Genomic DNA, 25,204 nt, shown 5'->3' with positions numbered 1-25,204 from the left:
AACACAAAACAATGTGTATTTTTTTCCTTCACAAAATTAATCTAAGTAATCCCAGCCAAGCTTTTTAGGTACACACGCACAACAAACAATACCTTGTTGTATTTACTCGGTACAAAAAAAACTCCCCCTTCCTGTTTCGTTGCATTCAAACGAAGACGAAGACGCCGACTGAACTTAAGGTAAGAATAAAGTTAGCAAATTACCAGTTAATGTTACTTGGGTTGGTACATTCTTTACAGTTCTTGAATTGTTGTACAAAAACGAGGCTTTAAATGTAATTGAAGATTGTTGTACGTGGATTTTCTAATTAGCATTAGGCCTACCATGTGGTTACCCTGGTAGGTGGCTATAGTTGCTTTACATGTAACGGTAGGCCTAATTGAAACTTTGCAAGTGGAGATAAAATAGTTTGTTGTAGTGTAATTTGAAGCTTACATTAGAATGCAGCAATAAAATAAGGCATGCAAGTTAACGTAGTGTAAGCACGTGGAGTTTTAGAACATCCATGAATAATGTAGTGTAACGTCGTTTTTTTTTTTTTTATCTGGGTCTTATTTTATTCTTTAAAAAATATATGTTTTTGTGTTTAAGTGACTGATGGGAACAACAATCTTTTAAATCGGCCCTAGGCTATCCAAACGTGCGCGCATTTGTAGAAATATCGATTTAGTTTTCAAACTATTTGGTCATACAGAATGCATAAGTTACTCCATTTACCACCGATCTGAAGAGCTGAAAGAGCGCGCTCTGTCTGTTTCTCTTCGTGGTTTGCGTTAGTTAGGACGGTAGTTTGTACGGTCTATGGTTAGATCGCTCATTAGAGGTTTACAGCTGTCAATCATTTTACGTGACCATAATCCTGCCTTCTGCATGACGCGGTTCCCTGTACACTTTCTCACCTGAGCTCCGAGGAAAAACAAACACAAAGAAACCTTTCATATGAAACTGAAGACAATTAGCTGTCTGATCGGCAGGTCAACTACCTGCAGTGTTTGTGGAGAGAAGAAAATGTGAAACTATTTTTAATTATAGTTATAGTTAAATGATTTGCTATGATTTGGGTTTCATGCATTGGTCAGTTACTAACCATAACACTGTGTCCTTACCAGGTGACTCTCCTGACAAGTAGGCTACACTGGATAAAGGTAAGTAACTTTCAATAAATTATATTTAAATTATATAATACATTTATTGTAGTGAGGAAACTGGGGGTAAAGTTATAACTCAGTTGGCAAAGGTCCAGTTGTCCTGTTTTTTTTATTTTTTTATTTGCTTTTCACAGAGTAAATTTATAGTCCTGTAAAAAAGTGACTTAGGAGTAGTGTGGAATTTGCTGAAACTAAGCTGCTAACTTAACTAAACTGAAACCATGCACTTAAATTAGCTCTCATCCGGTGTAGCATCCCAGACATCAGGCCACCTAAATGTCGTTCTTAGTGTATTTCTAGGGTTACTTTTTCTAGTTGGTATTCTGTTTCTCTGTGTCTCTAATTCTTTTCTTTCAGTATCTCATGATGTCTCTCCATCTTTCTTGGTCTCTTTCTCAGATCGAGGAGGAATTCCAGAGGATCACACTGAAGCCACTACAGTCCACATTCTTTGGGAAGTTGGACGAATACACGCCTAAATTGTTGAGACTCTACAGGAGGAAGGGAGGAGCTGTTGGGAAGAAACTTGATGAGACTCTTGAAATCATGAATGAGGCATGTACTTTTAAAATTGTAGCTGTTACTTTAATGTTGTAGCATTCCGATATCTGTACTTAAAGGGTCACACAAAAATTCAATTTCTGTCATTAATTTCTTACCCTCATTTCGTTCCAAAACCGTAAGACCTTCTTTCATCTTCGGTACACAAATTAAGATATTTTTGATAAAATCTGAGAACTTTCTGACCCTCCATAGACCGCAACGTCATTGCAACTTTTAAGGTCCAGAAAGGCGGTCAAAACATCGTTAAAATAGTCCATGTGACTCCAGTGGCTCAACCTTAATGCCATGAAGCAGCGAGAATACTTTTTGTGCACACAAAAATAATGACATTATTCAACTATTTCATCTCTTCCATGTCAGTCTCCTATGCTGTTCACGTAGTAAACACAGCGTTGCCTTTCCGTGTTCTACTTCAAAACGCCAGCTCAGTATTGGCCTCTGGTTGGCCAGCTCCTGCGTCAGCATCACATGCATGCATCATTGTGCTTGCGTGAACCGTGTCGGCCAGTAGTAAGCCGGTGTTGAAGCGCAACTCTGTGTTTACTACATAACCCGTGTAGGAGACTGACACAGTAGAGACGAAATTGTTAAAGTTGTTCTTTTTGTGTTTTTTTGCACACAAAAACAAATACTTGTCGCTTCATCACATTAAGGTTGAGCCACTGTAGTCACATGAACTATTTTAACGATACTTCCTTTCTGGGCCTTGAAAGTGGTTATGACGTTGCTGTCTATGAAGGGGTGAGACAGCTCTCAGATTTCATCAGAAATATCTTAATTTGTGTAATCTTACAGGTTTAGAACAATATGAGGATGAGTAATTGACAGAATTTTAACTTAAAGGGTCAGTTCACCCGGAAATGAAAATTCTGTCAGCAATTACTCGCCCTCATGTCGTTCCATACATGTAAGACATTCGTTCATCTTCAGAACACAAATGAAGATATTTTTGAAATCTGAGAGCTGTCTCACTCCTCCATAGGCTGATTGGTAATTGCATCTATCAAGGCCAGAAAGTTAGTAAAGACATCGTTAAAATAGTCCAAGTGACTACAGTGGCTCAACCTTAACTTTATGAAGCGACGAGAATACTTTTTGTGTGAAAAAACCCCACAAAAATAACAACTTTATTCAACTATTTATTTTCTTCCGTGTGGGACTCTGACGTGAGTTCATGAGAGCCCCACGACGCATGCGCGAGAACGCAGATGACGTCCTGACATAGCCGGAAGCGCTTCACTGTTTGTTTACAATCAGGGGACATGCTGTGTATGTAAGCTATTTGAATTCCACATTGATTATGCTTTAGGTCACGATGTAGTGTTTAAAATGGTTCTAAATTGTTCAAAATCTGCGGACATATTTACAAAGACAGTTTTATTTACAGTGCGCATCTTCCTCTGCTTGTTAACAGACAGTGAAACGCTTCTGGCTATGAGGTCGTCATCTTCAGCATCTTCTCAGTTCTCGCCCATGCGTCGTGACGCTCTCATGAACTCACGTCAGAGGCCCACACGGAAGAAAATAAATAGCTGAATAAGGTCGTTATTTTTGTTTTTTTTGCGCACAAGTATTCTCGTCGCTTCATAAAGTTAAGGTTGAGTTACTGTAGTCACTTGGACTATTTTAACAATGTCTTTACTTCCTTTCTGGGCCTTGAAAGTGGTCATGATGAGCTCTCACATTTCATAAAAAATATCTTAATTTGTGTTCCTAAGATGAACGAAAGAATTTTCGAGAATTTTCATTTTTGGGTGAACTAACCCTTTAATATAATCCCATATTTCATATATTTGTAGGACAACAGCATTGAGTCCAGAAGAGAAACTGTGATCAGAGGCCTCATTCTCTACCTTGGTGAAAAGACAGAGGAATTAATCAAGGACTACTGGGTAAAGAAATTATATTTCTGCATAGGTATACTGAAAGATTTTCAAATGTATTTCTTGATTTATATAGAAAGTTTTACACTGCACTTATATACATATTACATATTATATAATATATACGCATGACTCTCTCCACATAAATATTTTTCAGTTCACACAAGATTGTTATTGTATATAAATGTAGACAAATGCATGTGAGAAAAAAATTGTCTTAAATCACAACACCGCTCAAAACTACCACAGCAACCACGTAATCCCGCCCAAATCCCAACAACACGCAGCACATTCTTCGAGTGACTTTCGGGCACAAATTGTACATAAGTGTATAGATCAAAACTACCACAGCAACCACGTAATCCCACCCAGATTTCTGTTCAGAGGGAGAGCAAAGAGCTAAATGCATTCTTCACATTAGCAAACAAAAAGTAGGTTAAATTCTCTCTGGTATATTTCACAGGTTTGTGTTGACGACGATGCTGCACCCATCCAAGAGGCCATCACTTCATTTGTACTCAACATCTTTGTGGTCAGCAAAGCCAGGGATGGAGGTCTCGAGAAGCAAGCTGGAATAGCCATCGAGGGAGCAGAGGTCCTTTTTTGCATTCCCAGTGTAGCACATGCTTGCACCTACCTTATGGGCCTTATTTATGCCTTGGAGCTAAGCTATTCAAAGAAACTTAAATACACCTTTGAGGTATTTCAGAAGATCTTCCTGGAGCTGGAGGATGTTAACAAAAACATGTCCTCCAAAATTCACGATCTCAAGATCAGCTTACTGGCCTAAAAGCGATACAGACATTGTTGACAAGTTTTACGGTTCAATTTCTCAGGTTCTCCTAATGCACTCTCAATAGTAACTACTATTGCATTTTCATATAGGGACCATGTTTTGTCTGTTAATGAGCATTTGAAGGAAACATGACTGTGAAGAAGCGAGAAACGCATGACTCATGGAAAATATTTTGCACAACGTGAATTTGTAAGCTAAGCTACCCAAAGAAACTGAAATGTAGGTTTCTTAGAAGATCTCCATTTTCATACGTGATCATACATGTGTAAGTGTGTTGTTTTAAAGTCTTAGAGTATGTTACTGTACAGGACTGAAAAACGCAATTTTATAGAAAATATTCTGTAAAGGTCTTTTTTTTTTTTTTTTTTCTGAAGACAATAAAGCCTGTCAACTTTCACTTAATGAGCTTTCTTCTAGCACCACCATGAAGCACAATTTTCTATTGTAAACAATGTCTCATCCTGTGACGTGGATATATTTTATTATACTTTGTTTTATACTGACCTTGTCAGTTTTTACTATCAAATGGCCAAAATGTCAGCTTTATGTAATGTAATGTAATAACTAGATTTCCATATTTGATGAGTACATTCTACTGGCATTCTGTACCAGTGTTGAACTTTTACTATAGTAGTAAAACATTACTATTTGCATTTATAATACTCAGTTGCTAATTAGAAAATTTGAGTACATGTAACTTTAAAATACACTAACAAATTTTGAAAACAGTAGATCCCACTTGAAATTTGTAATATTGAAATGTAAAAATTAAGTTGGATTCAATCAAAAATACACATTTAGAACTCTTAAAGTTATGTAGATCACACACACACAAAAATGACTAGAGCAATGCTAAAATTAAGTTAACTTTATGTACAAATTTTATTTCAACAAACAGAAAAATTAAGTAGTTTGTACAAAGACTAGTCTTGTTGGATCTACATAATAAAATTATGCAAAAGAATTCATCATATTTTTTAAGTAAATCAAGCAGAGAATTTTTATCAGTGTACCGGCTTTACATATTAATATCATCTTACCAAACGCTGTCTGTTGACCACATTGTGTGACTTCAGCCTGTAAACATTTATGGTTTGGCACATAACATCAAACGGTGTGACTTCATCCCCTAATTGTTCAAGAGTGTGTGCATGAATCAACGCACCTCTTGAGAAAACTAGAGATAAATTATAAAGGTTCTGTAAACTGAAATTGCACAGAATTTAACAACAGAGCATAGAATTTTAAAAAGAGCACATAATACTGATTAACTGTACGTTACTGTTTTTTTTATTTTTTATTATTATTTAAAAAAAAAAAAAAAATTAATTTTTTTTTTTTTTTTTTTTTCAACACATCACAGCCACACAATAATTACTGGCTATATTCAATAAAAAAGAAAATGTAAAATCCAATATTTCAGTGAAATCACGACATTAAAATGCTTAGTCATACTCTCACATGACATTTTCTTTGCAAAGTGGTGAAATGTGAAGGCCTGTTATCAGGAATTACTTCGATGTGAAATATGCTGTGCCGTAAAGTCATGTACAAATCACTCCAGATCTTTCCAATATTAATCTGTTTCCCACTTTCTGAACATGTCTGCCTTTTTGATGAAAAGAGAGACAAAAATGTGTGGTAACTATGTATAATGTGGATAAATTAAATTTAAATAAGATTCCAAAACCCACTTATTGCAATGTAAACTGTGCTAAAGATGATCCTGGTGTGCGATAGCCTACTAGCCGGGGAACTTCTTCATGTTTACAGACGTGACGTAATGACGCAGTGCCATGCTCGAATTTCTCGCGATAACCTACCCGTACCACTCAAATTAGAAAACATTATAAGCTAACTGTTGTGAATCGCGCTAAAGTAAGGCGGTAGTTTTGAACACTGGCTGGTTATGTACTTGCTCAAATATTGATTTCGGATCATTTTTAACCCAAAAAAGTTACGGACTGCAGCTTTAAGCAATCGATTCCCAGAATAAGCATAGGCTATAGGCAATACTTTTTTTTTTTACTTTATTGAATAATATGAACTTTACAACTATAAATGGCCTGGCACAAAATGCTAAATTTCTTAACCAGACAACAGACAAACATCATCATAACGTAAGATAAGGAAAAGAGGAAGATTTCTTGTGGCAAGAAGGGATACAGCTCCGACCGGAAACGAACAATGCAATTAATTTTCTACCTATTAGATTGTGTTTTATTAGCGTGTACCCCAACCCTAAACTTATTATATGTATTATTTGGTTTATTTTTGTAAGATGAAACACATGACATGACATTTTCCTTTGTTAAAACAGGTAAATCTTCAAATTTAGGAAATAATAATGCAAATCTTCCCAAAAGGCACAGGCAAATTTACAATAATAATAAAAAGATGTTCTGTAATTTCAAATATTTTGTTATTAAAATTTTAACGTCATCCTTATAAAAATATTGAAAGATTAAATTTTTATTTGAAGAAAAAGGATATCATTCCTTTAAAAAGACTTTCCGGATTACAATATTGGGTAAATTTAGTGAAAAACTCCATTCAGCAAAATCTGCGGAAGACAAGGTGTTAGATTATTTTGAGAAAAGTTACAAGACATCTGAATTATAGATTGTGGGATAGCTTTGATGATGTTATTATACTGTTTTCTGTCAAATTTAATTTGGAACAAAAAGTTTCAAAAGACATATGTCCAGTATTTCTAATCTAATAATTGCATCACAGGCTATATTCCTTTCTCCCACCAATTTTTGTAGATCTTAGCCAATTTGTTTTAAATATTACCACAGATCTATAATAGAGAACACCAGTGAATAGTACCATTAATACATTCAATGTCAATGGCTTTTAGCCCTCCTTCTTCATATTCTTTGACCAACATTAATTTTCTAATAGTGTGTTTTTCTTTTCCAAATAAAATTAAAAGTTAGCTTGGTTTATATCTTTTATTGCTTTTAACATGCAAATACTTTGAGAGTGATGACAATCAGACTTTAGCTAGGCCTATACACTCAGGACTTTGCCTGGAATATACATAATTAAAAGAAAATTATAGAAAACTTATTATGAGTAGTATTAAGCTCATGAAGTGTACACAATTCAAATGGCTAGTCAGAAAAACACAATTTATTGGATCTGGATGATCCAGAGGAGGCATGGGAGAAGGTCATGTGGTCAGATGAGACCAAAATAGAACTTTTTGGTATAAACTCCTCTCGCCGTGTTTGGAGGAAGAAGAAGGATGAGTACAATCCTAAGAACACCATCCCAACCGTGAAGCATGGGGGTGCTTTTCTGCAAAGGGGACAGGACGACTGCACCGTATTGAGGGGAGGAAGGATGGGGCCATGTATCGTGAGATTTTGGGCAACAACCTCCTTCCCTCAGTAAGAGCATTGAAGACGGGTCGTGGCTGGGTCTTCCAGCATGACAATGACCCCAAACACACAGCAAGGGCAACTAAGGAGTGGCTCCGTAAGAAGCATTTCAAGGTCCTGGAGGGGCCTAGCCAGTCTCCAGACCTGAACTCAATAGAAAATCTATGGAGGGAGCTGAAACTCTGTGTTGCCCAGCGACAGCCCCAAAACCTGAAAGATCTGGAGAAGACCTGTATGGAGGAGTGGGCCAAAATCCCTGCTGCAGTGTGTGCAAACCTGGTCAAGAACTACAGGACACGTCTGACCTCTGTAATATTAAACAAAGGTTTCTGTACCAAATATTAAGTCCTATTTTTCTATTGTATCAAATACTTATTTCATGCAATAAAATGGAAATTAATTATTCAAAAATTATACAATGTGATTTTCTGTCTCTCACAGTTGAGGTGTACCTACGATGAAAATGACAGATCTCTCCATTCTTTGTAAGTGGGAAAACTTGAAAAATCGGCAGTGTATCAAAAACGTATCCGCCCCACTGTATATACGCCAAAATAATTTTTTTCGTATCAATACCACGAGTTTTCATTTTTATTTTGGCGTGCTATTTATACGCATCATCAACAAATGTTTCATTACCAGAACACAGTAATTACTGGATCCTTGCCTGAATAAAACGAGAAGCAAGAGATATATTTTATATGGCACAGTACCATTGTGGAAATACTTTATAACCCTCTGTCTGATTTCAAGATGTTAGAGAAAACAAAGATCTGCTCCGTATGGATCTGATCTAAATATCCAGCTGATGAAAGGGATTTCATCAGCTTATTTCAGTGTTTAGAGCTGAAGTGGTCAGCTCTTCTGAGGTAAGGGAAGGTAACTTCTGAATCTGGTCAACATTACTGAAACCCTCTCCTAATTCCCTCCCTTTTTCTTCTCCAGCAGCCAGACAGAAGTGAGCTTCGGTTATATGCTGCAAGCTTGAAAGAAGGACAAGATGAGAGAATGAAGTCTAGATCTCTAGTTCTAGTGCTAAACCAGGTCTAATTTGATTTATTGGTTGCAGGACAAAACGTAGAAGAGAAGATGCTTCCTTTCTATCTTCTGAGCTTGATTGGTGAGGACTCATTGCAGTTAAGTTGTCTGTGTAGGTTATTGTACATTTATAAGTGTGTGTTTCATGCTCTTACCTCTCAGTGACAGCTAAAGCAGAGCTTTTGCCAGGTTCCTGCAGCTTTCAGGACAGCATATGTGACTATATGTCTGACCCCGACTTTCTCAGCTGGACCCTCAACCCTTCCGGTGAGTTTCAGCAGCATGTCAATGAATGCATTGCTTTGTGAGTCATTTGATGTTTTTAATTTCTGAATAAAATTTTACTTCAGTATATTTTTGGATGGCAAAATTTGATCACAGTGCGTCTGTCTTGATATCAATAAGTTTAGTTCAGACTGTAAGCTGTCATGTGGTACTACTCCACCACATTGTTAATTACTGTTATATGTTATGTTATGTATGAATAATTCATTATAGTCATAAAATGACTTTTACTTTAAAATAGTGCTGTCAAACGATTAATCGCATCCATAATAAAAGTTTTTGTTTACATAATATATATAGCCTATGTGTACTGTCTATATTTATAATGTATATATACACAAACACAATACAGTATATATGTTAAAAATATGTACAAGTATTTACATGTCTATATTTATATTAATATAATTTATATTATATATAAATATATTTAAACAACATATTTTTCTGAAATGTATACATGCATGTGTATGTATTCAAGGTGTAAGAAAAATGTTATTATGTTTTTTTGATGGTTGCGCCATATGACATTTTTGGAGTGATTTAAAGGTTTTTGGATTAAATAAAATAAATTAATTAAAATAATAGTTTTTGAAACCCACATAAAAATCATCATGAATACAAATATAGCATTTCTAAGCACTTGCCATGTGTTTTAATCAGTGTATTTATTGATTTATTTTAAGAGTTTTAATTTCATTTTCATCTTATTTGTCAGTTGTTATGCAGTATATAGGCTTTTTACATGATGGTACAGGACACGTTGAAGGAATTGTATATTATTTTCCAAATCGCATGTCCTTTAAAACCTGTATTATTTTTTTTTTTTTTTTTTTTTTTTTTTTTTTGTGGAGCTGAAAAGGAGAAATTTTGAAAATATGATATTCTCAGTTTGTGTTCAATGAAAGAAAATTGGTTAGACAGGTTTGGAATGACTTGAGAGTGCATAAATGATGACAAAAATTGTATTTTTGAGCTGAAGTGTGGTCCTTTAAGGCAACTTTTAAGCTTGTGTTAATCTATGTTTCACACAGGTTATTCTGAATGGAGGTTGGCACCATTTTTATCTAATGTAATGAAGCCGTGAAGTATGGTATGAACAGCCCAAACATTTTCATTTCAGGGTTAAAAACATGTGAACTGCATGCATCGAAAGCCCAGAAAATTGAGGAAATCGTTTTTATTGAGATCCACATCTGGAAGACATGGCCTCAATATTTAGGGCATCTGGAGATTATTATTATATCTGCACATTATTGGATTGGTGATTCACTCTGTTTATACGTGGCATGAATCACAAATGCACAAGCACACTGGATTATTAGCTTTTGGTTGAATCTAAAGAGCATCCTGAAATAGTAGTTTGATAAGTGATCTGTCACTGCTAAAAAGATTTATCTTCCTTCTCAGCTGCACGCACAAACTCTTGCCATGAATGTTGTTTTCCTTCTGCTTCACGCAGGACACTTCATCACAGTCGAAGAACAAGTCCAGGAGGACCAGGGAAAGGCGGTTCTTTTGGGTCCAGATGTGGACCAACAGGACTGGAGCTGTTTCAGGATGGTGTATCAGGTCACAGGCAGCGCATCCCTGCAGGTGCAGAAGCGTACAGACGGAGAGAGCTTCGATCAGGTGCTCTGGATGACCCAAAGCCCGTCTGATAGCTGGCTCATCGCCAGCATTGACCTGCAGAACTCCACCGAAACGTCCAAGGTGAGAACTATTTATAGATTCTGGATTTGCTGATGTGTGTGATAGTCTCATGTTATCATGTGACTCCAATGACAAGTTTGTTCTACATCTGTAGATTGTCATTGAAGGCAAACTAGGAGAAGAAGAAGGCAGCAGTGTGTCCATCTTTGAGATCAAGATCTCTGATAAATACTGTATAGGTTAGTGCTCTGTTAGGCCAGTAAACAGCATGTTAGCAAACACCCAGAGCAGCTCAGCAGCCTTTCACTTTGTTTGTTTCTTTGTAACATTAATAATGTCATGCCAAATTCAGGGCCAGCCACATGAAAAGAAATATTAACCACAGAAAACAAAAACGCTGTTCTTTCCCAACAATGTTTGGATGGCTATTCCTAGGAAGCAACCTGTGTGCACATTCCTGAGGGAAAGAAAATCTGTTAAATGAACCCAGATTTCAGTTGTTCAGTTTTTATGTTCGCCAGAATTTTGCCCAAATGTTAGTCGACTTAAACAGCTTGTAGAGATAGAGAGCTTCAAAAGTAGTTATTTACATTTTCATACAAACTAATTACATTTTTTTTTCCTGATCATGTGACCTCAAAGAGTGTGACTTTGAAGAAGATCATCTGTGTGGCTACGCAAACGAGTGGAACAGATATATGAACTGGCGTGTGGGAAGATCAGATGATACTGCTCTGAATGATGAAACAGGTTAGTCTGATCAGCACCTGCTTTGTGATAAAATCCAATATGATATGAAAAAAAAAGATTTAGCATAAATGTTATAAGACATGAAAGATGTTCTGTAATTTTTTGTTATTATCTTGTACAATAAAAAAATATTGGCTGCCCACTGCTCCGGGTGTGTGTTCACTACTGTGTGTGCACTTAGAGGGGTTAAATGCAGAGCACAAATTCTGAGTATGGGTCACCATACTTGGCCACACACCACTTCCCTTTCCCTTTTTTCCTTTCCCCATACTTCAGCCAGTCAAATATGAGCAAATGCCCACTTCTGTTCATACTGTCTGACATCCTGTTATGGTAAAATCTAATAATTTTTATAAAGCCATGGCTGAACACATTCCGTCAGTGATGCCCTTTCATTGATTCACACAGGTCAGTACATGTATGTGGACTCTACTGACACTAAAAGCTTCCAGGAGGTGGCCAAGCTGGTGTCCCCGATGACCACAGAGCCCATGTCGGGCTGCTTGAGCTTCCAGTTCCAGCAGTATCACGCCAGGGACCATCTGTTCTCCCTCTTCAGCAGGGATCAGGCCAGACAGTATCAGGAACTATGGAGAGCCGATCTACCGGAGAACAACAACGTGAACTGGAGTCCAGAAACCAGAGTCTGGATACCTGTACAAGTGGACCTCAAAGCTCCATATCCAATAGAGGTAAGGACTGACCACCACAAATAAATATCTATTTCAGACACAACCATCCCTACAAGGCACATAAAACTAGCACTGATAGGCTGTTTTACATACCGGGCAAACAGTCTCTTCCTGAAGTGTGGAGTTTTTGGCCAGAGTAAGCTGCCAGCTGCTAAATATGGACCAGACTGTGTATGTGTTAGGCAAAAATCTCCAACACTAGGAGAACAAAAAAAGTGTTTTTGTTCTTTTATAGACCCTGTACCTCAGGGCTGTCCAATCCTGGTCCTGGAGGGACAATGTCAGTTACCACATCTGAACCAAAGGTCTTCAGGGTTAATTGTCCAGGCAGGCATGCTGGGACAAGTTGAGCTAAACTCTGCAGGACACTGGCCCTCCAGGACCAGGACTGAACACCCCTGCTGTGCCTGAGGAACGTCACAAGAGAAACATCTGGGTTTTGAAGAAAGTACCAAGCTAACACACTGTTCTAACAACATAGGAATACGTTATATTAAGGGAACATATAATTTGATCATTTGATCAGCAAATGCAAAGGCGTTGTGTGCGCTGTGTAAACCTGATCAGTACTGTAGTTCCAGACTAAATGTGAACATGCATTTACTCATATTACTTGCACAAAAACAGATTCAGTATTCCTCAAAGTGGATAAAAACTGTGAAAAGCAAACTCAGAATATTACGCGAACCTAAAATAATTAAATAATAACACAAAAATCCTCAGCCTGCGACTTCTTCAGTTCATTTTTGGTAAAAAAAGTAAGTCTGTTTTATATTAAAAACAAACAAGCAAGCACCGGCCAAATGAGAAAAAGTAATGCAAATGTAATGCATTTCTTTCCATTAAGAGTAACTAACATAATTAGTTACTTTTTTAGCGAGTAACACAATATTGTAATGCATTAATTTTGAAGGTAACTTTTACCAACACTGTGTGTGTATTTATTAATTTAGTGTGATTTCATGATTAAAAATGATTATAATTAGTCACACTACATGTAAAATTGTCAGCACTGACATTTATTTGTGTGTGTGTATCTTACAAGCTGGTGTTTGAGGTGGCGTTCAACGGTCCACATGGAGGATATGTGATTCTTGATGAGATTTCCTTCTCTCCAGAGTTCTGTAATGCAGGCACAGGTATGTTTGAACAGCTCAATCCACCTCAAAGCTCATACCCAATTCCTGTGTGATCAATTAAAAATATGTGTTTTCACAGAGCCAACGTTTGATCCATCTATTGCAAACTGTGACTTTGAGTCAGGATATTGTCGTTATGTCCAGACACAGATAGACAGTTCACTGTGGAGGAGAGTGTCTGTCAGACCCAACATCTACAGCGCCGGAGACCATACGACAGGAGCAGGTACAGCTGGATGTAATGTACACTACCATTCAAAAGTCTGGGGTCAGTAAGGTTTCTTTTTTTTTTAAATAAATGAATATTAATTCAGGAAGAATGCAATAAATCAAATTTGACAGTAAAGGCTTGTATAATATTACAAAAGAATTGTCCTTTAAATAAATGATATTCTTCTGAACTTTCTATTCATCAAAGGATCATGAAAATTTTTATATAGTTTCAGCACTTATAATAATCAGAAATATTTATTGAGAAGCAAATATGAACATATTACACTGATTTCTGAAGGATCATGTGACACTGAAGACTGGAGTAATGATGCTGGAAATTCAGCTTTGATCACAGGAATAAATTACATTTATAAATAAGAAATTATTTTCATATTTCACAATATTGCTGTTTTTATTGCATTAGTATCAAATAAGAGCCGAAAAGACTTTAAAATATTTACAAATTCTGCCGACCCCAAAGTTTTAAACAGCAGTGTATAAACACATTACTGATAGTCTACATATGCTGAAACGTGAAATGGTTGTTCTTTCTGAACAGGATCCTTCTTGTTGGCAAACTCTCGCTTCAGTTTACAGTCCGGATACGTCAGCCGTTTGTTTGGCCCGCCGATGCCAGGCAATCAGAAATACTGCCTGAAGTTCTTCTACTCCATGCAAGGCCTCAGTGGAGCAGACCAAGTGTTGTCGGCGTATCTGTATTATGGCAACGCCACTAAACAAGAACAAATATGGACCCAGAATTATAAGATAAGAAATGTCTGGATTGCAGTTGAACTGACCATTCAAAGTCAGAAAAATGCTCAGGTAAGATGATGTAAGCTTTATTATATGCTTGATTAGTCAGGAGCAGGTGATATTAGGGGGAAAGACAAGTGGTGCATTGAAGTCCTCCTGGGAAGTTCATTACCTAATTACATTATAATACTAACCATTAAAACTTTGCCTGCCATAGGCCCTACATTTGCTTACCAACTGCATGTGGCAAAAAATGGTTGACGGCTGTAAACTAAAGTCGATTTACGTCTCAGTTTCAAAAGGATATTTCACAGACTCTTTAAGAGACACATACTCTCAGATGACTTCCATTTGTGTCAAGATTCAAGATTTTTATTTGTCACATACACAATTATACAGGGTATAACCAGCAGTGAAATGTAGGTAAGGGACAAGGGCATCTGGACATGCTTCTGGCCCTCTGCTCTCACATCTGTTAGCAAGACATGGGTTTATGTCTCACAGATTTAGAGAAATAAACGTTTATAACATCTGGAAATATAACATCATTCATACTTTAAATCCACAGAACCATACATGACTTTTACTTTTTTAAATATTACAGTACATTGTCTTTCTTTTCTGATCTGTCATTAAGTTAGCATGAGAAAGCCAAGCTTAAAGCTTCTTCTTCTGAGACAAAATTTGGACTGTATCTCCTCCTTTCAAGCTACAACCACCAAACTCGGGTCAGACCTTCACTCTGTTCTACTTATGCTATATCTTTTCTAACTGATCAGGCTTATGATTTTCATTAAATGGATGATAAAATCCCACAGACTTTAATCGAGGGGGTCGAAACTTCTGTACATTAGTGTTTAAACTGGATAACATAGGACAACATGCTAATCAACTTGCTAAAAACATGCTAATCATGCTAGCAACATGTTAATCACGTCAAAAACGTTATTCACATGCTAGCATCATGCTAATCATGCTGATAAGATGCAAACCTGCTAGAAACATGAAAATGCTGGAAATATGTTAGCAACATGATAATCATGTCGATACAAACAACTTGCTAATCATCTTAATAAAGTGCTAACAACATGCTAATCATGCTAACAACATGTTAATCGTGTCAAGATAGCATCATGCTAGAAACAGACTAATCATGTTAATATGTTAACATGTTAGCAATATGCAAATCATGCAAGAAACATCACAGCAAGATGTTAGCTAATCATTTAAAAAATATGCTAGCATCATGTTAATCATGCTAGCCACATGCTAACATCATACCCCAGTCAACACATCCATGTGGGGCCCATAGGGGTTGCAACTGGGCCGATATCTGGGGCCCACCTGGGCTAACCAACCGGGGCCCAGCTAATTTTGTCCTCAGTTTCCATGGTGGCCCTACATGGGTTAACCCAGATGGGCTGATGATGGGCTCCATATAGGGCCCATATGGGTTAACAAGGTAGCTCCCATTTGGTGCCTACATGAGTCTCCCTACATGGGTTAGGGACCCAGCTAGGTCGTCTCTTATGGGCCATAACAGGTATTCACATGGGCTAACATATTTGTCTGCTTGGATTACCTTATTTTACAGTAAACCCCTAAACACAAACATTACATTACATCCAATAAAATGCTAAAGGTATTCAATAAACAGAAACCAGTACAGTAGTTCATGCTTTTAAGCAAAGTTTATTGAGAATAATTTAAACTATCATACTATCATAACTTGTACAATTACAACTTTATAAAACACAAGTATCTATATAAAAAATATATATATATATTTTTAAGCTTCCTGAAAAACTATTTAACTGTTATTCTGAATGCTTTAAGCAAGGTTTCGTTGGAATAATTTGAACATGACCATTAAAACTTGTATATTTACAACTTTACAAAACATAAGTATCTTAAAGTTCAAATGAAGCTCCTGACAAACATTATTTGGCATAACTTGTATCGTTTGTATATTCATATCTGAAAACTACCCATCTTACCCATCTTGCTCGCGACTTCGCAGAACAGTTTCCTCCCGTCACTGATTAGCCACTTTAACACTGACTTTTCTGCCTCTTTTCTGGTAATTTGCTTTGTAAGAGATTTTTTCCAAGCTTTCTGTAAAACACAAAGAGCAAAGTTAGATTAAATTCCATATTTAAGCCCTTGCAATAAATAAGCAGTCATCTCCATTTTTTTTTTTCAAGAAATACAATGGTATCGGATATAATATTCTATCATAAACAAATGATTTCTGTGTAAACAAAGGCACAGGGCAACATTTAAAGGCATAGTTCACACAAAAATTAAATGCCTCATTTAATCACAAATGTAAAAATCTGTCCATCTGAAATTCTTTTAAACAATTATCATTTTTAATCAGGCAAATATAGGTCCTTTTCATTGCCATTACAGTGAAATAACTGAACATAAACATAAGATCCTGATAAAAATGTTTTTAGAAGAAAATTTCAGATGGTTTTTGCATTTGATGTCTTCATTTATTCTTATTTTAGTATCACTTCACTTGTATTAGTGTACACTCTAAAAAAATGCTGGGTTAAATACAACCAAGTGCTGGGTAAATATTGGACAGAACACATGCTGGGTTGTTTAACACAACCTTGTGAGCAGTAACCCAACCGCTGGGTTGTATTTAACCCAGCATTTGTCTTTAATAACGTTTGAATTTTATTATTTATTATAAACTGAGTTTTGAGATCGCTACACCACAAATTAACAGTTACTTATCACTAAAATAAGCAGTACACCTGGTCCATATTCTCATAATTTGGGGTATTGTTTGTCCAAGTATGGACAATTATTTTCATACAATCAAACTCATTTGATTCCACTGATTTATGAAGAACAAACTCAACTCTACCGAATAACCTCTGTTTGCACATGAATGTTATAAATAATCCAACAGCAAGTAAACATACCTTATACAACCTCAAACAGTTTGAGCCCCCGAAACTCTCGCTTTCCATGCCAGCCAACAAAACTGAACTCTCTTGATAAGGGGTGGTCCTAAAGGAAGGCCATCATTATCCTTGTGGATTCATCCACAGTACTTCCTCCAATTTCTGCCGCAACCTAACGGAAAACAAGATTATCATTATTATGGGAGACAACACAAAATAATTAACCCGAATAATTGCAATTACATTTCCCCCCAAATCATGCAGCCATAGGTTAATCGATGGTGCACTGCTATTTTACACCGGAAGTTGTAATCTACTGTGTGCAACGAGTCCATACATATATATATATACTCACAATTCATATGGAACACTCCTATAATTCCTACGCAGTTGCCTCTGTAACAGATATTTTACACTTGTACTACAATTGTGTTGCCTGTGGTACAAAAATATTGTGCCTCTGTAGCAGAAAAGCTACGGGACTGTGAAAATGTCTTAGGCCACCATTATATTTGTTGTTTTATAAATGGTATAATGACTATACCATTTTATTAGAATACAACCAAAAAATACAGGAAATTTACAGGCAGTATTAAAAAACAGAAAGAATCAATTGTGGCCTAGACTTCTGCACAGTACTGTGCCAAACCATTACCGCTCAGCCCTGTGAATACCTCTGCTTTCTGGAAGGTGGGGTCTGCCAATTTCTGCTCCACTGCATCAACATCCGAGACCGGCCAATTACTTTCTGTAAGAAAAATGCTTATTACTTTAAAAAAAAAAAAAAACATTAAATTCAAAATTTAGGCAAAAATATTGGCAATTTGTATGATTTGTTTATTTTATTGTATTTTTTGCTAAATGTCAGTGGAAAATTGGGTGGAGATGCATGAGTGTTGGAATCATAGACTGTAAAAAAGGAGGGGAATTTTTAGATTTTGATTAAATTAAGTAATCCAAGTGTCAAAACAACAACAAAAATCATTTTAAAGAAACATATGTGCACTATAAATGGGGTTCCTGGGTTCACCCATGTGGGTCCTAGCTGGGTCACCCAAGTGGGCCCCAGATAAAATGCCCATGCCCACTCTGTACCCCTGTAGCCCACGTGAAACCCATGTGGGCCCCACATTCCCGTGTTTGCTGGGTACTAATCATGCCAGAAACATGCTAACAACATGCTTATCATGCTAGCAACATGTTAATCATTTCAAGTTAGCATCATGCTAGAAACATGCTAAAAACATGTTAATCATGTTAATAATATGCTAACATATTAGCAACATGCAAATCATGCAAGAAACATCCTAGCAACATGTTAATCATTTCAAAAATATACTAGACACATGCTAGCATCATGTTAATCATGCTAGCCACATGCTAACATCTTGCTAATCATTGCCAGAAACATGCTAGCAACTTATAGAAACATGGTAATCATGCTGAAAATGCTAGCAACATGTAAGCAACATGCTAATCATGCTAGAAACATGCTCGCATCTTGTTGGCAACATGCTAATCATGCTAAAACAATATAGCAACATGTTAATTAAATCATGTTTGCAGTTTGCTAAATCATGTTAGCAATGTGCTTGCAACACCTAGGCCTATCTAATCAAACTTCAAGCTTTTTACAGCTGTTTCAAACATTCAGGGTAGGCTTTCTCAAGCTAACTTTAAAGTTTGCTCACAAACTTTACTCATCTAATTTTATGCTGATCTTAAGTTTGTGATTTTTCTCCATCTGGGCGATGAAGGTGGTTTTCATCAGCACATGTAAAAATAGTTGTGGCTCTGTGGGGCTCGATGACATTAAAGTCAAGCTTGGTGACTGTGCAGTGTTAGGTAAACAAGTTTACTCTGTGCATGTGAATCTTCATGGTGAATTTTACAATTGGTTCCTTAATATTTTTGTTTACTACAAGCAGAATAAGCTCTCTCTGTTACAGCATCCTCTGTGTCGGCCCCGTCTCACTGTGACTTTGAGGCTGGTCTGTGTGGATTCACTCAGGATAAGGAAGGAGACTCAGGAGACTGGATGCTGGCCAGGGGGCCCACACCCACATCATACACAGGGCCCAGAGGAGACCACACCACTGGAGTGGGTGAGCTTACACCCTTCCCAAAAACCCTTAATCACTCCAACTTGTGTTATTAATTATTTTGTTATTGTGTTATACTTATCATTGTGAATAATGTAACATTTACAAGCGGAACTACTGATTACCACAGATTTAAACATTATGTTTACTCTATTCCTTTTACAATAGAAGTCTATGGGCCAAAGCATTTTGAAGGGAGGAAAAGCTGTACATTCGTATAAGTTCTTATATTCGTTTTCATAAAAATGTGTTATTTTGCTTAAATCATCCTTTTGGGTGGGAGTACTTTTCTATCCGGATTAACTGATGTTTTTTGCTCCATGTAAACCATACTTTTTCAGATAGTTACATAACATTCTGTAGCTTTTTGACATTTTCACATGCATCATGTGAAAGTTACCAGGCGTACTGTATTGAGGCTTTGGTCAAGTTTAAAAGTTGGATGTATAGCCTAGTAGCTAAGTACATTTTAGCATATTTGCAAATTAACCATTGTTTTATTATTATGTAAAAGTGTAGTAACCATATTTTTTGGCATATTACCATTTGTATAACCACAGTTTTACTACAAATGGTTAAAGCTGCAGTCCGTAACTTTTGCCTCTTTATCGCCCTCTCTGTTTGAAAACCTGGAATTGCATCTTTTTTTGGAATTATCTTGCTTGCGTGGGGTTGTGATCCGGTGCTCCGGTACGGCTCCAGCGCGGATGAATCTAATGATTTGAGGTGAATGTGTTGCTGTCAGTCACCGCACCGGTGTGGATACTGTATTTAGGAATCACAGATTCTAGCCTACGTCTTGGAATATATGACCCAAATAAGAATTTTCACCATTTATTGCCATCTGAACAAGTAAGTAACAAGTCTGCCACGTTTGTTCTGACCAACTGAGGAAAAAACATTACCATAAATCGCGCTACCAATGGTGATTAAATCTAAAGACCGGTTAGCTCACATCACATCAAACCGTGCAAATTATTATTATTGTTATACTTTATTCTCAAATTATTAATGTTAACAACATCAGCATTGCATGACAATGAGTATAGTGTGTATTAGCATGTAGATTTCAATTTCTGTACAGTCTAATCTCTAATTGTCATGCCATTTGAATTTCATATTAAGAAATTCTTTTAACCCAAAAAGCAAACTATGCTCCCTTCGAACTGATTTTCTTTAAAATACAAATCTTGTGTAATCCCAGGCTATCTGTAATCAGAAACACATTTAAAACTGGAATATAATTTAATTTCATTCACATGTGTTTCATAAACTGTTTCATAAACGCATAATCCTTTCTGGATTACAATCCGCCATCAAATTGATACATTTAATTATTCTAGCTGCTGTGAGAAAAGGCTACAAATGATCCTCCACCTGCAGGATCCTCACGTGCGATAGCCTACTAGCCGGGACAACTTCTTTATGTTTACAGATGTGACGTAATGACGCAGGGCCATGCTCGAATCTCCCGTGGAAACCTACCCGTACCACTCAAATTAGAAAACATTATTATAAACTAACCGTTGTGAATCTGGCTAAAGTAAGGCGGTAGTTTTGAACACTGGCTGGTTGTGTAGTTGCTCAAATATCGATTTTGGATCATTTTTAACCCAAAAAAGTTACGGACTGCAGCTTTAAACTATGGTTAGTATAGCAAAACCATGGTGAGGTTGTGGTTACCAGTTTAACTTCAGTAACCATGGATTTTTGATTTTAGTAAAACCATGGCTAATTTTCGTAAGGGATTGTAGTTATATTTAAGTACTGAGTAATATTAATTAACAACATGGGATTTGAATTTGGGTTCGGGTTAGTTGCATGTGATTATGCATAAATTTCTGTTAAAACTACAGTAAGTGCATGTAAAATGTAACAAGGACACTGCCAAATAAAGTGTTACCGGATATACTTAAGTGTGAACCAAATGTAATGTTTTTGGATGCATGTGAATTGCAATTAAATAAATGTATTATAGTATTAATTTATATTAAATGCAATTATCTGAAGTTCAGAGGACTTTTTTTGACTCACTTAAGTTGGATTTAAGTACATCTTTATATGTGATTTCAAAATGACATATGTTGTCTTTAAAATAAGGTTAAAGTATACTGACAAGCACGGTAAACTAAAATTCTATCTATGGCATTCCTACTGAAACTTGTATGTCATATATTTAGTACATTTAAGTGTGGTACTATCGTAAATAGTTGCTACATTTGATACAATATACTTGTGTTTTGTTAAAGTGCACTTAAATTAAATGTCATCCTGTAATTAAATCTGTATTAATATCTATATTTACACTGTCATCTTAACCTTAAACTTAACCATACCACCAAATCTGTCCCTAACCTTAACTGCAATTCAACATGAACACACTAAGTACATTGTACCTAAATTTTATTTATTTATTTTTTGACATAAGTACATAGTTAAAGACACATAATATAAAGCGGGCCCTAAAAGGGTGTTTAAAAACACGTCATTAAAGTGTCTCTTTTAAGTCCATTTAAGTGGCCTGAAATTGAACCTAGGACACAATTTTATATCTCGGAAAGCTGTCTTCTCTGCTTTTAGGTCATTATTTGCACATTGAGGCGTCAGTGATGCTGCCCGGTCACAAAGCGCGCCTGCTCTCCAGCTCTCTGCGCGGCTCTAGAGAAACGCAGTGCTTGCAGTTTTACTACCACATGTACGGCTCAGGGATCGGACAGCTGAGCGTTTACCTCCAGACTGGACAAGAGAACCAGGACAAACTACTGTGGACGAGCCATGGAGAGCAGGGCATCTCCTGGCTCAGAGCGTCAGTGAACTACCAATATGACCAACAACACCAGGTTAGTTGCTTGAAGCTGCATTAAATCAACATTCACTCAGCATCATTTTCATTAATATATTACATCTATTTGTCCACATACTTAGATTGTGTTTGAAGCCACTAGAGGAGCATCAGTAAGGAGTGATATTGCAATCGATGATGTTGATTTTGAAAGAGGACTCTGCAGAGGTATATTCATGATAAGTTGATTATTATACACATCTGTTATTCACGTTACCATGAACAACCTTGCATACTATTTGTCTTATTATCCACACAGAATATGCTGATGACCATATCCCTCATCTGCACCTCTCTGGAAATAATAATGATATTCAGTCAATTAATTTTAAATAGAAAAGACAGAAAGAGAAAAATGCTGGGAAACTGAAACCATGCATGTGACCATACAGTGTGAGTGCAGTGATCTGTGAGGATGAAAGCAAAGGAGATGACTGCATTGTGAGCAGAAATCCTCACCTAAAAACATTCCTTGTGTATTTGACTTTTGGACACCTGGTTCATTCCACAGTTTCTCGTGTGTGTATCACATATACATATATATTGAATACATGGTTAAAGATTTAAACCATATTAGGTCACCTTAGAAAGCCTCTATTCAGATGTCTTATTGATTTGGACTTCAGGACATCAGCATGTAGATCTTGTAATTATTGTCAAATAAAACTGAAAATGGCAGAGATTTCTATTTTATGAGAATAGATTTTTTTTTAAACTTTAAATCTTTAGTCCTTCATTATATACAGTATAAGGGTGTGTGATATGTCATGTTTAAAACCTTTAAATGTAACAAGCATTCATGATTATCCTATTCCTTTGGGACGGTGACTGACTGACTGTACATTAGCTTGGTTATTACCCAGCTACCAAATAAATAAATAAAAATACAGTAAATGGATGTCAAATACTGAAGTGTGTTTAAGTTATTTTATGTGAGATGAAAGAGTGCAAAGTGATGTGAGAGTCATGAAACCAACACAACACCTATTTAGGAAATCAACTGATAAAATAGAAAAAATAAGATAAATATATGATGTAGGCTATTATGTAATTTGTGAAACGAAAGTGATTCTTCATGAGCTGAACTCAAAGATCTAAGACTTTTTCTATGTACACAAAAGGCCTATTTCTCTCAAATATTGTTCACAAATCTGTCTAAATCTGTGTTAGTGAGCACTTCTCCTTTGCCGAGATCATCCATCCACCAGCCAGACGCCATCGAATGTGAGAATTTGCCCACTCAAGTCGGTTATGATGACGAACTGCAATCAGGTCGAGACCTCGATGAGGATGACGAGCATGCATGAGCTTCCCTGAGACGGTTTCTGACAGTTTGTGCAGAAATCCTTTAGTTATGCAAACCGATTGTTGCAGCAGCTGTCCGGGTGGCTGGTCTCAGACGATCTTGGAGGTGAAGATGCTGGATGTGGAGGTCCTGGGCTGGTGTGGTTACACATGGTCTGCGGTTGTGAGGCCGGTTGGATGTATTGCCAAATTCTCTGAAACGCCTTTGGAGATGGCTTATGGTAGAGAAATGAACATTCAGTTCACGAGCAACAGCTCTGGTGGACATTCCTGCAGTCAGCATGCCAATTGCACGCTCCCTCAAAACTTGCAACATCTGTGGCATTGTGCTGTGTGATGAAACTGCTCATTTTAGAGTGGCCTTTTATTGTGGCCAGCCTAAGGCAGACCTGTGCAATAATCATGCTGTCTAATCAGCATCTTGATATGCCACACCTGTGAGGTGGATGGATGATCTCGGCAAAGGAGAAGTGCTCACTAACACAGATTTAGACAGATTTGTGAACAATATTTGAGAGAAATAGGCCTTTTGTGTACATAGAAAAAGTCTTAGATCTTTGAGTTCAGCTCATGAAAAATGGGGGCAAAAACAAAAGTGTTGTGTTTATAATTTTTAGTTATAATGTATTATAAGTCTCATATCTTGCCACCTTTCTTATGCTACTTTACTTAAAGCCATAAATGACCACTTATAGTATAGTAATAATAATAGCAATAATGTTTTTCTCTCAAACAACCATAAGATCAGATATCAGATCAGATTGCTTTGAACTATTTTTATTGTAATCCAAATAAAGGTAATAAATTAAGTAAAAAAAATATATATTTTTTTAGGTGTTACCAATTGAATTGTGTTTTTTAAGTTGATTAACTGCTCACTTTTTACAGTGCAATTTTCTAAAGAATAAGGTACATTTTCAAAAGTATTAGAACACATCTCCTAACCTCCTCATCCACAATGTAATATAATTAAAACATGGTTTAAATACCTTTTTTTATTTAATACTAATAATAATCAATAATCAGTTTTGTGTAAATTAATGGTGAATAAACTAGCGTTTTATCTAGTGGTTTTTAAAAGGAATACTTCGTTTAAAAATAGTAATAAAGTCTAATTTACTTGGCCTAATGTCGTCCCTTAAAAATTCTGGACAGAAAACCTACAGAGCTGAGAAATTATTCTTGAAATGTTTGTACATGTTCAACAAGAGAATAAGTCATGCATATCTTGGATGGCATGGGGGAATGTTTGAACCCTAATGCTCATTGTGCTTCTTATGTTGGGAAGGGCAAGCGAGGCCAGCTCCGTGGAATTTACTCAGAAGCAATGCATCCAGGATTTTATTGTGCTGAATGAATGATTGTACATAATTTGATTAATCAGAAATAAATTAATTTACCCACCCTGAGATTTCAAATGAATACACTGATTTGTGTAACATGTTCTGAAGAACATTAGTCTGTCATTTGCTGTAATATGCAAAATAAAAAATGTGATTTCAATGTTGACAGTGAATGGCATTGGATACAAACAATAATGACAAAACTAAGAATTTCAGTTTAAACTACTATGAAAATGCATTATATTTATATAATTTTAAACTACGATAAAATCCAGCCTACTTGGGGGCATAAGCTCCTCCCACTTGCTGTTCTTGGCGTAAGCTCCTCCCACTGGCTGTTCTTGGCGTAGGCCCCTCCCACTTGCAGGTCTCCGGGCTGCAGCGA

The 25,204-nt window shown here is 36.5% G+C and overlaps 2 protein-coding genes across 2 annotated transcripts; both read left to right on the top strand.

The window, feature by feature from the left end:
• Positions 1 to 147: 147 nt before the first annotated feature.
• Positions 148 to 4,787, top strand: LOC306863861 (uncharacterized protein). The gene is made up of 5 exons (XM_079407431.1): positions 148 to 179; positions 1,110 to 1,145; positions 1,548 to 1,703; positions 3,512 to 3,604; positions 4,059 to 4,787. Exons 3-5 carry the CDS (start codon positions 1,695 to 1,697, stop codon positions 4,383 to 4,385), a joined length of 429 nt encoding a protein of 142 aa, XP_079263557.1. The 5' UTR covers positions 148 to 179; positions 1,110 to 1,145; positions 1,548 to 1,694; the 3' UTR covers positions 4,386 to 4,787.
• A 3,943-nt stretch (positions 4,788 to 8,730) lies between these two features.
• LOC306863849 (MAM domain-containing protein 2-like) lies at positions 8,731 to 23,073 on the top strand. Its single transcript, XM_079407397.1, has 14 exons — positions 8,731 to 8,900; positions 8,981 to 9,085; positions 10,566 to 10,816; positions 10,911 to 10,995; positions 11,399 to 11,506; positions 11,915 to 12,198; positions 13,244 to 13,337; positions 13,417 to 13,563; positions 14,110 to 14,375; positions 18,985 to 19,072; positions 19,177 to 19,332; positions 21,910 to 22,169; positions 22,255 to 22,339; positions 22,431 to 23,073. The coding sequence occupies exons 1-14, from the start codon at positions 8,870 to 8,872 to the stop codon at positions 22,505 to 22,507; spliced, it is 2,037 nt and encodes a 678-aa protein (XP_079263523.1). The 5' UTR covers positions 8,731 to 8,869; the 3' UTR covers positions 22,508 to 23,073.
• Positions 23,074 to 25,204: the final 2,131 nt, after the last annotated feature.

This window comes from Barbus barbus (genome assembly GCF_936440315.1).
Source record: "Barbus barbus genome assembly, chromosome: 45".
In the NCBI taxonomy this organism is placed as follows: Eukaryota; Metazoa; Chordata; class Actinopteri; order Cypriniformes; family Cyprinidae; genus Barbus; species Barbus barbus.
This window is presented reverse-complemented; position numbering and strand designations above follow the sequence as displayed.